Source organism: Anolis sagrei, chromosome 13, assembly GCF_037176765.1.
Source record: "Anolis sagrei isolate rAnoSag1 chromosome 13, rAnoSag1.mat, whole genome shotgun sequence".
NCBI classification, from domain to species: Eukaryota; Metazoa; Chordata; class Lepidosauria; order Squamata; family Dactyloidae; genus Anolis; species Anolis sagrei.
The window spans coordinates 9083478-9097904 of record NC_090033.1 but is presented as its reverse complement, the minus strand read 5'-3'; the positions used below and the strand labels follow the sequence as shown (position 1 = coordinate 9097904).

Sequence of the window (14427 nt, the reverse complement as noted above, 5' to 3'; positions counted from 1 at the left end):
GAGGAGAGAGGAGAAAGAGAAAAAGAAGGAAGGGAAGAAAAAGAAGCAGTAGAAGAGGAGGCGGCGGAGAAAGAAGAGGAAGAAAAGATGGAGGAGGAAGGGAGGAAGAAGAGGAGGAGAAAAGAGAGGAAGAGGAAGAAAGAGAAGGAGGGGAAGAATAGGAGGAGGAGGAGAGGAAGAGGAGGAGAAGTGGAAGAAGAAGGAGGAGAGAGGAGAAAGAGAAAAAAAAGGAAGGAAAGAAAAAGAAGCAGTAGAAGCGGAGGCGGAGGAGAAAGAAGACGTAGAGGAAGAGAAGATGAAGGAAAGAAGAAGAGGAGGAGAAAAGAGAGAAAGAAGGAGAAGGAGGGGAAGAAGAATAGGAGGAGGAAGAGAAGAGGAGGAGGAGGAGAAGTGGAAGAAGAAGCTAAGACCATCAAGGAGGATGGAGGAGGAAGAGAAGTGGAAGAAGAAGACTAAGACCACAAAGGAGGATGAAGGAGGAGGAGGCAAAAGAGGGAGAAGGAGAAGAGGAGGAGGGAGAGGAAAACAAGGAGGAAGGGAGAAGAAGGAAAAGAAGGAAGGGAAGAAGAAGAAGAGGAGGAAAAAGAGAATAGGAATGGGAGGAAGCTGAAGGAGGAGAAGCTCCTCCCTGGATCCCTCCTGGTGGCTCCTCCCTCCGGCGACTCAGATGGTAGCATCTCTCTTGTCTGGTTCATGAAGAGTTAAGCCACCAACAGCCTGCCAGTCTATGTGTGTGTGTGAGAGAGTGTGTGTGAGCAGAGCCTGTGCTGCGGAGGGGAGGTGGAGCAGAAGAGAAGAGAGGGACTGCTTCCTCCCCTCTCCCTCTCTTCTCTCTGTGTCTCTCTGTTGCTGCAATAAATCCGGCTTAAAGGACGAGAGCAGAGGAGCCCAGGGTGGATTAAAGGAAAGTCCGTATAATACAGGCACCAGCTCGAGGGGGGGGAGAAGGGGAGAAAGAAAGAGAGGGAGGAAGAAGAGACAAAGCCAGGAGGAGGCGAAGGAAGAGAGGACGGGAGGATGAGTTGACGGCCGCCTTCCAAACTCCGGGAGGAGAGAAGAGAGGACCGAGGAACAGGTGCCACAAAGGGCAGCATCCCACTCCGAGCATCCTTTGGGGATTACTCTCGGCATCTTCGCGATTCGATCGTGGACTCGGATATCCTCGGATATCAATATTCTTCAGGGACGGCTCTTTTCAGTACCATTCCTTCGGACACCGAGCTCAACACACATCGGAATCCGGTCTCGGCATCCTTTGGGTACCACTCGGAGCATCCTTTGGGGACCGATCTCGGCACGTTCACAGCATCCGTTGAGGGTTGATCTCGGCATCCCTTGGGTACCACGTTTGGCATCGTCGTCATCCCTGAGCATCCCTTTGGGTGCCACTCTCCGCAATCTTTGGGGACAGACCTTGGTATCCTTTGAGAGAGGTTGTCTGCATCTTTCAAGTACGAATCTCAACATCCTTCGGGTACCACTCACAGCATCCTTTGAGGACTGAGCTCAGCATCCTGTGGATACCCATCTCGGCATTATTTCGGAACTTGCTTCGGCATCCTTCCGGTACCAGTCTCGTCATCCTTTGTGGACTGATCGCAGCAGCCTTTGGTTAACCCTTTCAGCAGCCTCTGGGTACCACTGACTGCATCCCTCAGGTACCATTCACAGCATCCTTTGGGGACTGAGTTCGGCATCCTTCAAGCTCAGCATCCTGTGGATACCCGTCTCAGCATCCTTTGGGGACAGATCTCAGTGTCTTTTGGGTACCACTCACAGCATCCTTTGGGGACTGAGTTCGGCATCCTTCGGGTACCACTCACAGCATCATTTGGGTGCTGAGTTCAGCATCCTTCGGGTACCACCCACAGCATCCTTTGGGAACTGAGTTCGGCATCCTTCGGGTACCACTCACAGCATCGAGTACTGTGTTCGGCATCCTTCGGGTACCACTCACAGCATCATTTGGGTACTGTGTTCGGCATCCTTCGGGTACCACTCACAGCATCCTTTTGGGACTGAGTTCAGCATCCTTCGGGTACCACTTACAGCATCCTTTTGGGACTGAGTTCGGCATCCTTCGGGTACCACTCACAGTATCCTTTGGGGACTGAGTTCGGCATCCTCCGGGTACTCTCACAGCATCCTTTTGGGACTGTGTTCGGCATCCTCCGGGTACTCTCAGAGCATCCTTTTGGGACTGAGTTCGGCATCCTTCGGGTACCACTCCCAACATCATTTTGGTACTGAGTTCGGCATCCTTTGGGTGCCACTCACAGCATCATTTGTGTACTGAGTTCGACATCCTTGGAGCTCAGTATCCTGTGGATACCCGTCTCAGCATCCTTTGGGGACAGATCTCAACGTCTTTCGGGTACTACTCACAGCATCCTTTTGGGACTGACCTCAGCATCCTTCGGGTACCACTCACAGCATCGTTTTGGTACTGAGTTCGGCATCCTTCGGGTACCACTCAGCATCCTTTGGGACTGACCTCAGCATCCTCCGGGTACTCTCACAGCATCCTTTTGGGACTGAGTTTGGCATCCTTTGGGTACCACTCCCAACATCATTTGGGGACTGAGCCCAACGCCATGTGGATACCCATCTCGGAATAAATTCGGAACTTGCTTCGGCATCTTTCTGATACCAGTCTCGGCATCCTTTGTGGACTGATCTCAGCATCCTTTGATTTATCCTCTGGGTACAGCTCACAGCATCTTTGAGGACTGGACTCAGCCTCCCCATTTGATTCCTTCCTTCCCACCCAGGCATCCATCCTTTCTTCCTGTCCCCCCGTCTCCCCACATCCCTCCCTTTGGCCCCCTTTTCTCCTCCTCTTCTGGACTCCGAACACACAATGCTCCCTGCTTTGCCTGCTGGATGCCTCCGATGCTCCATCTCCTCCTTCTCCTCCTCCTCTTCTTCTTCCTCAGCCCTCTCCCTCTTGGCCCCGTCTCTGCCCATGTCTCCGCTGCCGTTGTCGATGATGCCCGATGCCTAAACGCGGCAAGCGCCTTTTTGGGAACCAGATGGAGTTTCTCTTCCCGGGGCCAAGACACCAACGATGAAACGCCTCCTGCTGCTCTGCTTCCTAGTCAGCAAACTTTTCCATGCCGTGCTGGGTGAGTGTGTGTTTCTCTTTGTGTGGTGGCACTCCTGTCGTGTACATGCGCCCGGAGCGAAACCGGCCTCGCTCCGAAATACCGTGTGAATACATTGCCCTCCCCGGGAAAAAAAAAATTGGCTTCTTTTCGGAATTACGAATTTTTCTTTTCGGAGGATACCTGGGTGTTTCCTTGAACTCGTGCCAACTTTGGGTTGTGGCGGTAGCAGACACCGCTGCTTTTGTCGATTCATTCATATTGTGTGTTCTCTCTCTCTCTCGCTCTCTCTCTCTCGCTTTCTTCTCCTCCCTCGTGAACAGTGGAGTTATTTTTGTTGCCAGATGAGACAGGAAGGAAACGGTCGTGATGTTTTTTGCTTTGGCGTGCCAACCTCGGCCTCTCGTTGGGTGCCAAGACTGGCTCAATCCCTCCCTTTCACTCCCTCCATCCCTCTCTTCCTTTCTCTCTCTCCCTCTTTCTCCTCTCTCTCTTTCCTTATCTCTTCATCCTTTATCTCCATCTCTTTCTTTATCTCTTTACCTCTGTCTCTTCTCCTCTCTCCATCTCTCTCCTCTTTCTCTTTCATCTCTCTTCCTTTCTCCCTCTCTCCGTATCTCCATCTCTCATTTTCTTTCGCTCTCTCCATCTCTCTTTCTCCTTTCTCTTTCTATCTCTCTCTTCATCTTTCTTTCTCTTTCCCTCTCTCTCCCTCTCTCTCTCTACGTGTATCTCCATCTCTTTCTTTATCTCTTTATACTCTCTCTTTTTCTCTTTCCCTTTTCCTCTCACCATCTCTCTCTCCCCTTTGTCTTTCTATCTCTCTTCATCTTTCTCTTTCCCTCTTTCTCCCTCTCTCCGTATCTCAATCTCTTTCTCCTTTATCTCCATCTCTTTCTTTATTTCATTTGTCTCTCTATCGTTATCTTTTACTTTCCCTCTCCATCTCTCTCTCCCCTTTCTCTATCTCTCTTTTATCTTCCTTTCTCTTTCTCTCTTTCTTCCTCTCTCCATCTCTTTCTTGTTCTCTTTTTACTCTCTTTTTCCCTTTCCTCTCTCCATCTCTCTCCCCCCTTTCTTTTTCTATCTCTCTCTTCATCTTTCTTTCTCTTTCCCTCTCTTTCTCCCTCCTTCCCTTTCTCTCTCTTTCCTTTTCCATTCCACTTTCCATTTCCACTTCCTCTCACACTCTTTCTCTCCATCTCTTCCTCTTCCCTCAGTTCTACCTTCCTGCAAGTGGTAGCAGCAATGATGATGATGATAATGATGATGATGAGTCATGCAATTAATAATACTAATTGTTAATAAAATAGGACCTTAATTCTACTCTCCCTGGAGCTTTCCCCCATTCGATGTGCACGAAACCTCAAGGCGATCTTTGTGTTGTATTTGGCTTTTGTTCCTTCCGAAGAGCAAAGGCAAGGAGAGTCATTTCAGTCACAAAACCTTGCTTTTTCACAGCCGCATTAGTATTGCAATGCCTATCACCCCCTGACTTCTGGAAATGATGGTCTTGGGTGTCCAACACCCAAAGGGAGACTATGGGAGTTGTGGTCCAAGTGGAAATGGGGCTACCGGAAGCCAGAATGTGGCCACCAAAGAGGGAGGGAAAGGTTTGGGTTGGGGGGCGGGGATGTGAAAGAGGAGGCATTGGAGGGGTTCAATGCCTGTCACCCCCAGAAAAGTGATGGGATCTGTAGTCCCCAGGGAAAGCATTCTGAAAGCAAGCTTCACTCTTTCCTTCTTCCTTCCTTCCTTCTTTCTTTTCTTCCACCATTTTTCCTTCTTTCCTTCCATCTTTTCTTCCTTCCTCCTTTCCTCCCTCCCTCCCTTCCTTCTTTTCTCGTTTCCTTCCTTTTCTCCTTCCCTTCCTTCCTTCCTTCCTTCTTTCCTTCTTTCCTTCCCTCTTTCCTTCCTTCCTTCCTTCCTTCCTTCCTTCCTTCCCTCCCTCCTTCCTTCCTTCCTTCTTTCCTTCCATCTTTTCTTCCTCCCTCCCTCCGTCCCTTCCTTTTCTTCTTCCTTCCTTTCTCCTTTCCTTCCTTTTCTCCTTCCCTTCCTTCCTTCCTTCCTTCCTTCCTTCCTTCCTTCCTTCCTTCCTTCCTTCCTTCCTTCTTTCCTTCCCTCTATCCTTCCTTCCCTCTTTCTTTCTTTCTTTCTTTCTTTCTTTCCTTCCTCCCTCCCTCCCTCCCTTCCATCTTTTCTTCCTCCATCCCTCCCTTCCTTTTCTTCTTCCTTCCTTTCCTTCCTCTTTTCCTTCCTTCCTTCTTTCCTTACTTCCACACTTCCTTCCTTCCTTCCTTCCTTCCTTCCTTCCTTCCTTCCTCCCTCCCTCCCATCTTTTCTTCCTTCCTCCCTCCCTCCCATCCTTCCTCCTTTCCTTCCTTTTCTTCTTCCTTCCTTCCCTTCCTTCCTTCTTTTCCTCCCTCCCTCCCTCCCTTCCTTTCCTTCCTTCCTTCCTTCCTTCCTTCCTTCCTTTCCTTCCTTCCTTCCTTCCTTCCTTCCTTCTTTGCTTTATTACTGATCATATTCATTTGTTATTCCGAGAGACTCTTCTCTACACCCTTGGTATGCCCTTGGTATGCCTGGGACTTCAATGCCCATCATTCCCAGATGGGAGCGGTAGTCCTGGCCCTAAGAGAGGCATCTCGGAAAGCACCCCGAGTTGCCTCTCCTGCCATCCTGCCACCCTTCCTTCTTTGCTTTAGTAATGAGCCAACTCGGAGAGTCGCTTCCCTAAGACGTTGGAGTGCAGCTCCCATCATCCCCAGACAAAAGATGGGACTGAAAGCCGTCCTCCATCCTCCTCCTTTGGTTTCGCAAAGAGGGGTCACTCGAGGGCAGGCTGAACATGCTTTGCATCCCCGCCGAGCCTCCGATTTGTTTCCAAGAGTGAATGAAACAAATCAAGTCCACGGCCTGATTGGAGTGGGATTAGGCAACGGCAGGGGCAGTGCCCTGAAAGATGCCATCTTGGGCGCTAAGCAGGGTCTGGCCCGGTTAGGACATGGATGGGAGAACAAATCCCAGAGTGTGTTTCAGAGTCCGGCAGAAAAACTTCTAGGTCTTCTTTGCTTAAGCAAACCCTTACAAAATCAGTGGTGTCCCAGTGGTGATTGGCACACTGGGTGCAGTGCCTCAAGACCTTGGCCTGCACTTAAAAACAATCTGACAAAATCAGCATTTGTCAGCAAAAAGGCCACCCTGCTCAGATCTGTATGCATTATTTGCCGATAAGGGTCCGATGTGGGATCGAATACAACATCCAACATAGTGATCTTGTTTGCTGTGTACTAATCTTGTTGTGTATTGCATAATAATAATAATAATAATAATAATAATAATAATAATAATAACGGGGCATTGTGTGGTTTCCGGGAGGTATGGCCGTGTTCTGGCATCATTTTCTCCTGACATTTTGTCCCAGTGATTCCAGTTGTGGACCTTTTGACAATACAATAACAACAACAACAGATTCCGGTTGTGGAAGCTTTCGACAATACGATAACACCACCAACAACAATATCTATTTCATACCCTCTTCTCCAGAGCCCTCAGTGGTGCAGCGGGTTACACCGCTGAGCTGCTGAATTTATTGACCAAAAGGTCGCAGGTTCGAATATGGGGAGCAGGGTGAGCTCCCGCTGTTAGCCCCAGCTTCTCCCAACCTAGTAGTTCGAAAACATGCCAATGTGAGTAGATCAATAGGTACTGCTCCGGTGGGAAGGTAAGGGTGCTCCATGCTGTCATGCTGGCCACACAATCTCAGAGGTGTGTCTATGGATAATGCTGGCTCTTTGGCTTAGAAATGGAGAGGAGCACCAAATTCCAGAGTTGGACACGAGTGGACTTAATGTCAGGGGAAAACTAGTCATTCTGGCCATGAAAGCTTTTGACAATACAACAACAACAACAGTGTGTACGACTTGGATGGAAGACCACATTAGATAAAAACAATGTACTCCCCAAAGAAGCGACAACAGAGCAATTCCCTGGAATGCCTGTCTTTCTTTATGACACACAACTTACTTACTTTAGTCCTCTTTGCAGATGACACACAATTAACCACAGAACTCCAACTTAGCACAGGTTTATACTCTGACTTACGTACTTTAGTCCTCTTTGTAGAGGACACAGAATTAACTACACAACTCCAACTTAGCACAGGTTTACACTCTCTTACGTACATTAGTACTCTTTGCAGATGACACACAATTAACTACATAACTCCAACTTAGCACAGGTTTATACTCTGACTTACTTACTTTAGTCTTCTTTGCAGATGACACACAATTAACCACATAACTCCAACTTAACACAGGTTTATTCTCTGACTTACTTACTTTAGTCCTCTTTGCAGATGACACACAATTAACCACATAACTCCAACTCTGCTCTGATTTACTTACTTTAGTCCTCTTTGCAGATGACACACAATTAACCACATAATTCCAACTCTACTCTGACTTATGGACATTAGTCCTCTTTGCAGATGACACACAATTAACCACATAACTCCAACTCTACTCTGACTTATTTACTTTAGTCCTCTTTGCAGATGGCACACAATTAACCACATAACTCCAACTTAGCACAGGTTTATACTCTGACTTACTTACGTTAGTCCTCTCTGCAGAAGACACACAATTAACCACATAACTCCAACTCTACTCTGACTTACTTACTTTAGTCCTCTTTGCAGATGGCACACAATTAACCACATAACTCCAACTTAGCACAGGTTTATACTCTGACTTACTTACGTTAGTCCTCTCTGCAGAAGACACACAATTAACCACATAACTCCAACTCTACTCTGACTTACTTACTTTAGTCCTCTTTGCAGATGACACACAATTAACTACGTAACTCCAACTTAGCACAGGTCTATACTCTGTCTTACGTACTTTAGTCCTCTTTGCAGATGACACACAATTAACCACACAATTCCAATTCTACTCTGACTTACTTACTTTAGTCCTCTTTGCAGATGACACACAATTAACCACATAATTCCAACTCTACTCTGACTTATTTACTTTAGTCCTCTTTGCAGATGACACACAATTAACTACGTAACTCCAACTTAGCACAGGTCTATACTCTGTCTTACGTACTTTAGTCCTCTTTGCAGATGACACACAATTAACCACATAATTCCAACTCTACTCTGACTTATTACTTTAGTCCTCTTTGCAGATGACACACAATTAACCACATAACTCCAACTCTACTCTGACTTACTTACTTCAGTCCTCTTTGCAGATGACACACAATTAACCACATAACTCCAACTCTACTCTGACTTACTTACTTCAGTCCTCTTTGCAGATGACACACAATTAACCACATAACTCCAACTTAGCACAGGTTTATATTATGGCTTACTTTAGTCCTCTTTGCAGATGACACACAATTAACCACACAATTCCAACTCTACTCTGACTTACTTTAGTCCTCTTGGCAGATGACACACAATTAACCACAGAACTCCCAACTCTACTCTGACTTACTTTAGTCCTCTTTGCAGATGACACACAATTAACCACAGAACTCCAACTTAGCACAGGTTTATACTCTGACTTATGTACATTAGTCCTCTTTGCAGACGACACACAATTAACCACATACCTCCAACTCTACTCTGACTTACTTACTTTAGTCCTCTTTGCAGATGACACACAATTAACCACATAACTCCAACTCTACTCTGACTTACTTTAGTCCTCTTTGCAGATGACACACAATTAACCACACAACTCCAACTTAGCACAGGTTTATCCTCTGACTTACATACTTTAGTCCTCTTTGCAGATGACACACAATTAACCACATAACTCCAACTTAGGACAGGTTTATACTCTGATTTATGTACATTAGTCCTCTTTGCAGATGACACACAATTAACCACATAACTCCAACTCTACTCTGACTTACTTTAGTCCTCTTTGCAGATGACACACAATTAACCACATAACTCCAACTCTACTCTGACTTACTTACTTTAGTCCTCTTTGCAGATGACACACAATTAGCTACATAACTCCAACTTAGCACAGGTTTATATTATGACACTTAGCACAGGTTTATACTCTGACTTATGTACATTAGTCCTCTTTGCAGATGACACACAATTAACCACATAACTCCAACTCTACTCTGACTTACTTACTTTAGTCCTCTTTGCAGATGACACACTATTAGCTACATAACTCCAACTCTACTCTGATTTACTTACTTTAGTCCTCTTTGCAGATGACACACAATTAGCTACATAACTCCAACTTAGCACAGGTTTATATTATGACACTTAGCACAGGTTTATACTCTGACTTATGTACATTAGTCCTCTTTGCAGATGACACACAATTAACCACATAACTCCAACTCTACTCTGACTTACTTACTTTAGTCCTCTTTGCAGATGACACACAATTAACCACATAACTCCAACTCTACTCTGACTTACTTACTTTAGTCCTCTTTGCAGATGACACACTATTAGCTACATAACTCCAACTTAGCACAGGTTTATATTATGACTTACTTTAGTCCTCTTTGCAGATGACACACAATTAACCACACAATTCCAACTCTACTCTGACTTACTTACTTTAGTCCTCTTTGCAGGTGACACACAATTAACCACATAACTCCAACTCTACTCTGACTTACTTTAGTCCTCTTTGCAGATGACACACAATTAACCACACAACTCCAAGTTAGCACAGGTTTATACTCTGACTTACGTACTTTCGTCCTCTTTGCAGATGACACACAATTAACCACATAACTCCAACTTAACACAGGTTTATATTCTGACTTACTTACTTTAGTCCTCTTTGCAGATCGAATTACTCTAAATGGCTGGCGCTTTCTGACGTGGAGTACTGCATTCTGGGAAATGTAGTTGTATTATCTGCCAAACTATATTTCCCAGAAGGCTGTGTTCCTTTTCTCCCACAACTTTGCTAATCCCGCCCCCAGTGCCTTCCTTATGGCAATGATTGGGCCAAAGGTAATGGATTGGCTTTCTGTTCTCATGGTTTCACCCCAGTTGCTTCATGCTTATATCAAAAATAAATCTGATCTTGGGAGGCTTTCGAATGTTGCAGAATTTTAACCAAAATGATTGGGGAGTGTTTCGATTCTTAAATTCACTCCCACCATTTCTGCACGTTTCTAATATCCATTCGTATGCACGAATCTAACGAATTTGATTCAAAATACGAATTAGAAACAAGCATTTGCACACCCCTATCTCTTAGATTCAATAATGTGGAGAGAACACTTAAAGTTCGGAGTAGAGTCTGGAGCGGATTCCCTTCTGCACTGATACAGAAACCATTCCAAGTTCATGATAAATCCAGCTTGGATTTGCCATCTGTGGGTTTCCACACCTATTTGGATTGCGCCTTTAAAGTTCGGACTAAAACCGAAAGCAGATTTGAAGACTCCTAAACGCTTGGAGCATTAAAGACAGGGAACCACGCTGCTAGAAAGTCTCCCAAGAATCTAACAAATTTTGATACAAAATACGAAGAGTAACGATACTTTTGCACACCCCTGAAGTTTGGACTAGAGCCTGGAGCGGATTCTCTTCTGGAGTGATACAAAAACCAGCCCAGGTTCCACCAGGGTGCATAACAATAATATCCAGCTTGGATTTGCATCCTGTGCATTGCATTTCTCCTTTAAAGTTCAGACTAGAACTCGGAACGGATTTGAGGACTCCTAAAATTCTTGGAGAACCAAAGACTGGGAACTACACCTCCAGAAAGTTATCCAAAAAATCTAATGAATTTTGATATGAAATGCGAAGCGTAACAATACTTTTGCTCACTCCTAAAATTCGGACTAGAGTCCGGAGCAGATCTCCTTCTGCACTGATAACGAAAGCCACCCCAGGTCCAGCCTGAATGGGTCACAACAAAATCCAGCTTGGATTTGCCACCTGTGGGTTGGATTATTCCTCTAAAGTTTGGAGTAAAACCCAGAGCGGATTCGAGGACTCCCAAATGCTTGGAGGACGAAAGACTGGGAACCACAGAAAATCTATGAATATAACAAATTTGATATGAAATATGAAGAAAAACAATACTTTTGCACACCCCTAAAGTTTGGACTAGAGTCCGGAGCGGATTTCCTTCTGCACTGATAATGAAAACGAGCCCAGGTTCAGCCTGGAAGAGTCACAACAAAATCCAGCTTGGATTTGCCACCTGTGGGTTGGATTATTCCTCTAAAGTTTGGACTAAAACCCAGAGCGGATTCGAGGACTCCCAAATATCTGGGGCACCAAAGAGTGGGAACCACATCTCTAGGATTTTTTCCAAAATCACTAGGTTGATGTGAGTTTTCCGGCCTGTATGGCCATGCTCCAGCAGCATTCTCTCCTTATTTTTCGCCTGCATCTGTGGCAGGCATCCTCAGAGGTTTGTTCAGAGGTCTGTTGAAAATGAGGCAAGTGGAGTGAATATTTCTGAGTGTCTTTATCAGTTCTCGAATCCAAAGGGATATGCTTCAACGTTTGAGTCCAACCCTTTTGGCTATTTCCAGTGGATTCTGGGTATTGTAGTTAAAGAGAACATTTTCAGATGCAAGATAATCAATTTTAAAGTTGTATTTTGCCATGAGTTGATACATCGATAGATAGATAGATAGATAGATAGATAGATAGATAGATAGATGTGATGGGGATGTATTATGGTCTTGGCCTCATGTAAGCTGCACCGAGTCCCTTGGAGTGATGGTAGCGGGGTACAAATAAAGATTATTATTATTATTATTATTATTATTATTATTATTCCCTTCTGCACTGATAATGAAAGCCAGCCCAGGAACCACAGCTCTGGAAAGTCTTCCAACTGAGAACTTTCCCCCTCGAAGAAGATATCTGGCCAGTAGGAATGTGCAAAAAAAAATCGGAAGAGTCAGAAATCGTAAGAAAATCGGAATTTTGACACGAAATACGAAAAACAACGAAAGTTTTGCACATCCCTAATAGAAATCCCTATGGAATCAATGGGCAATGTGATAGTCGTCCTGCGAAACCATTGGAAATCGTACTAATTTTGCTCAGAGTTTGCAGATTCGGCTCTTTGGAAGTTACTCACTGCTCTCCTCCAGGGAACAGCGCTGGCCTAGGAGTCGAGTGGAGAAGCCAAAGGTGAGGATTCCAATTAACGCCGACTTAAAGACACAGTGCTTTGAAAGCAAGGCTGTTCCTCGCCGGAAAAGGCGGCTTTGTCGAAAACCAATTAACCTGCAAACGAGGCCAAGTTAGTGATGTTGGATGAAGCTCTCGACTTGCTTTCCCCGTCGTCGTCTTCTTATTTCTCTTCTTCTTTTGGAAGTTTGAAGCCCTCTCGTCGAATGCCAACGTCCAGACTAATTGGACACAACGAACGTCGGGAGAAGTATGTTTCTTTTGTTCTGAGACTTCAACTCCTGGAGGATGTTGGGAATTGCAATCGAACAGGCCGCCATATTCCCCGACACATCGAAAAGCCGTAGTTGGGAATTTCCCCGTTGGATTGGGCCGCCACGTTGTGCGTTTTGATTAATATTTATACGTTGCGTACGTCTTAGATTCCCCAAATGTCAAAATAGTTGGCGTCAATAATACATGAAATATCCGCAAACAGGTTAACATACACACTTAGAATCATAGAACCCAACCCCATGCTGCCAAGAAGCAGGAATATTGCATTCAAATCACCCCTGACAGATGGCCATCCAGCCTCTGCTTAAAAGCTTCCAAAGAAGGAGCCTCCACCACACTCCGGGGCAGAGAGTTCCACTGCTGAACGGCTCTCACAGTCAGGAAATTCCTCCTAATGTTCAGATGGAATCTCCTCTCTTGTAGTTTGAAGCCATTGTTCCGCGTCCTAGTCTCCAAGGAAGCAGAAAACAAGCTTGCTCCCTCCTCCCTGTGGCTTCCTCTCACATATTTATACATGGCTATCATATCTCCCCTCAGCCTTCTCTTCTTCAGGCTAAACATGCCCAGTTCCCTAAGCCGCTCCTCATAGGGCTTGTTCTCCAGACCCTTGATCATTTTAGTCGCCCTCCTCTGGACACATTCCAGCTTGTCAATATCTCTCTTGAATTGTGGTGCCCAGAATTGGACACAATATTCCAGATGTGGTCTAACCAAAGCAGAATAGAGGGGTAGCATTACTTCCTTAGATCTAGACACTAGGCTCCTATTGATGCAGGCCAAAATCCCATTGGCTTTTTTGGCCGCCACATCACATTGTTGGCTCATGTTTAACTTGTTGTCCACGAGGACTCCAAGATCTTTTTCACACGTACTGCTCTCGAGCCAGGCATTGTCCCCCATTCTGTCTCTTTGCATTTCATTTTTTCTGCCAAAGTGGAGTATCTTGCATTTGTCCCTGTTGAACTTCATTTTGTTAGTTTTGGCCATTCATCTCTCTAATCTGTCAAGATCGTTTTGAATCCTGCTCCTGTCCTCTGGACTATTGGCTCTCCCTCCCAATTTGGTGTCGTCTGCAAACTTGATGATCATGCCTTCTAGCCCTTCATCTAAGTCGTTAAGAAAGATGTTGAACAGGACCGGGCCCAGGACGGAACCCTGCGGCACTCCACTCATCACTTCTTTCCAAGATGAAGAGGAAGCATTAGTGAGCACTCTCTGTGTTCGTCCACTTAACCAATGACAGATCCACCTCACCGTAGTTTTGCCTAGCCCACATTGGACTAGTTTCCTTGCCAGAAGGTCATGGGTGACCTTGTCAAAGAAGGCCTTCCTGAAATCCAGGTATGCCACATCCACGGCATTCCCCGCATCTACCCAGCTTGTAGCTCTATCGAAAAAAGAGATCAGATGAGTCTGGCATGACTTGTTTTTGAGAAATCCATGTTGACTCTTAGCGATGACTGCATTTGTTTCTAAGTGTTTGCAGACCGCTTCCTTAACAATCTTTTCCAGAATCTTGCCTGGTATCGACGTGAGGCTGACCGGACATTGGTCATTGTTTGGGTCATCCTTTTTTCCCCTTCTTGAAGATTGGGACCACATTGGCCCTCCTCGAGTCTGCTGGAACTTCTCCCGTTCTCCAAGAACTCTCAAAGATGGTTGCCAATGGTTCCGAAATGACTTCCGCTAGTTCCTTCAATACTCTGGGGTGTAGTTGATCTGGCCCTGAAAGGGGACTTGGACTCATTAAGAGCGGCCAGGTATTCCTGGACGACTTCTTTCCCAATTTGGGGTTGGATGTCCTCCAATCCCTCATCCACTCCTTATGGAATATATGTTGGGAAGAGCAATGGGCAATTCTCCCTGGTCTGAAAAGCATCA

At 45.6% G+C, this 14427-nt stretch overlaps 1 protein-coding gene across 1 annotated transcript in view; it reads left to right on the top strand.

The window, feature by feature from the left end:
* The first annotated feature begins 1927 nt into the window (after nucleotides 1–1927).
* IGSF21 (immunoglobin superfamily member 21) overlaps nucleotides 1928–14427 on the top strand; it is a 251962-nt gene continuing 239462 nt past the window's right edge. Inside the window, exon 1 of the mRNA XM_067472731.1 lies at nucleotides 1928–3125. Within this exon, the coding sequence (XP_067328832.1) occupies nucleotides 3068–3125 (58 nt within the window). The 5' untranslated portion in view covers nucleotides 1928–3067. The remainder of the gene's footprint in view (nucleotides 3126–14427) is intronic.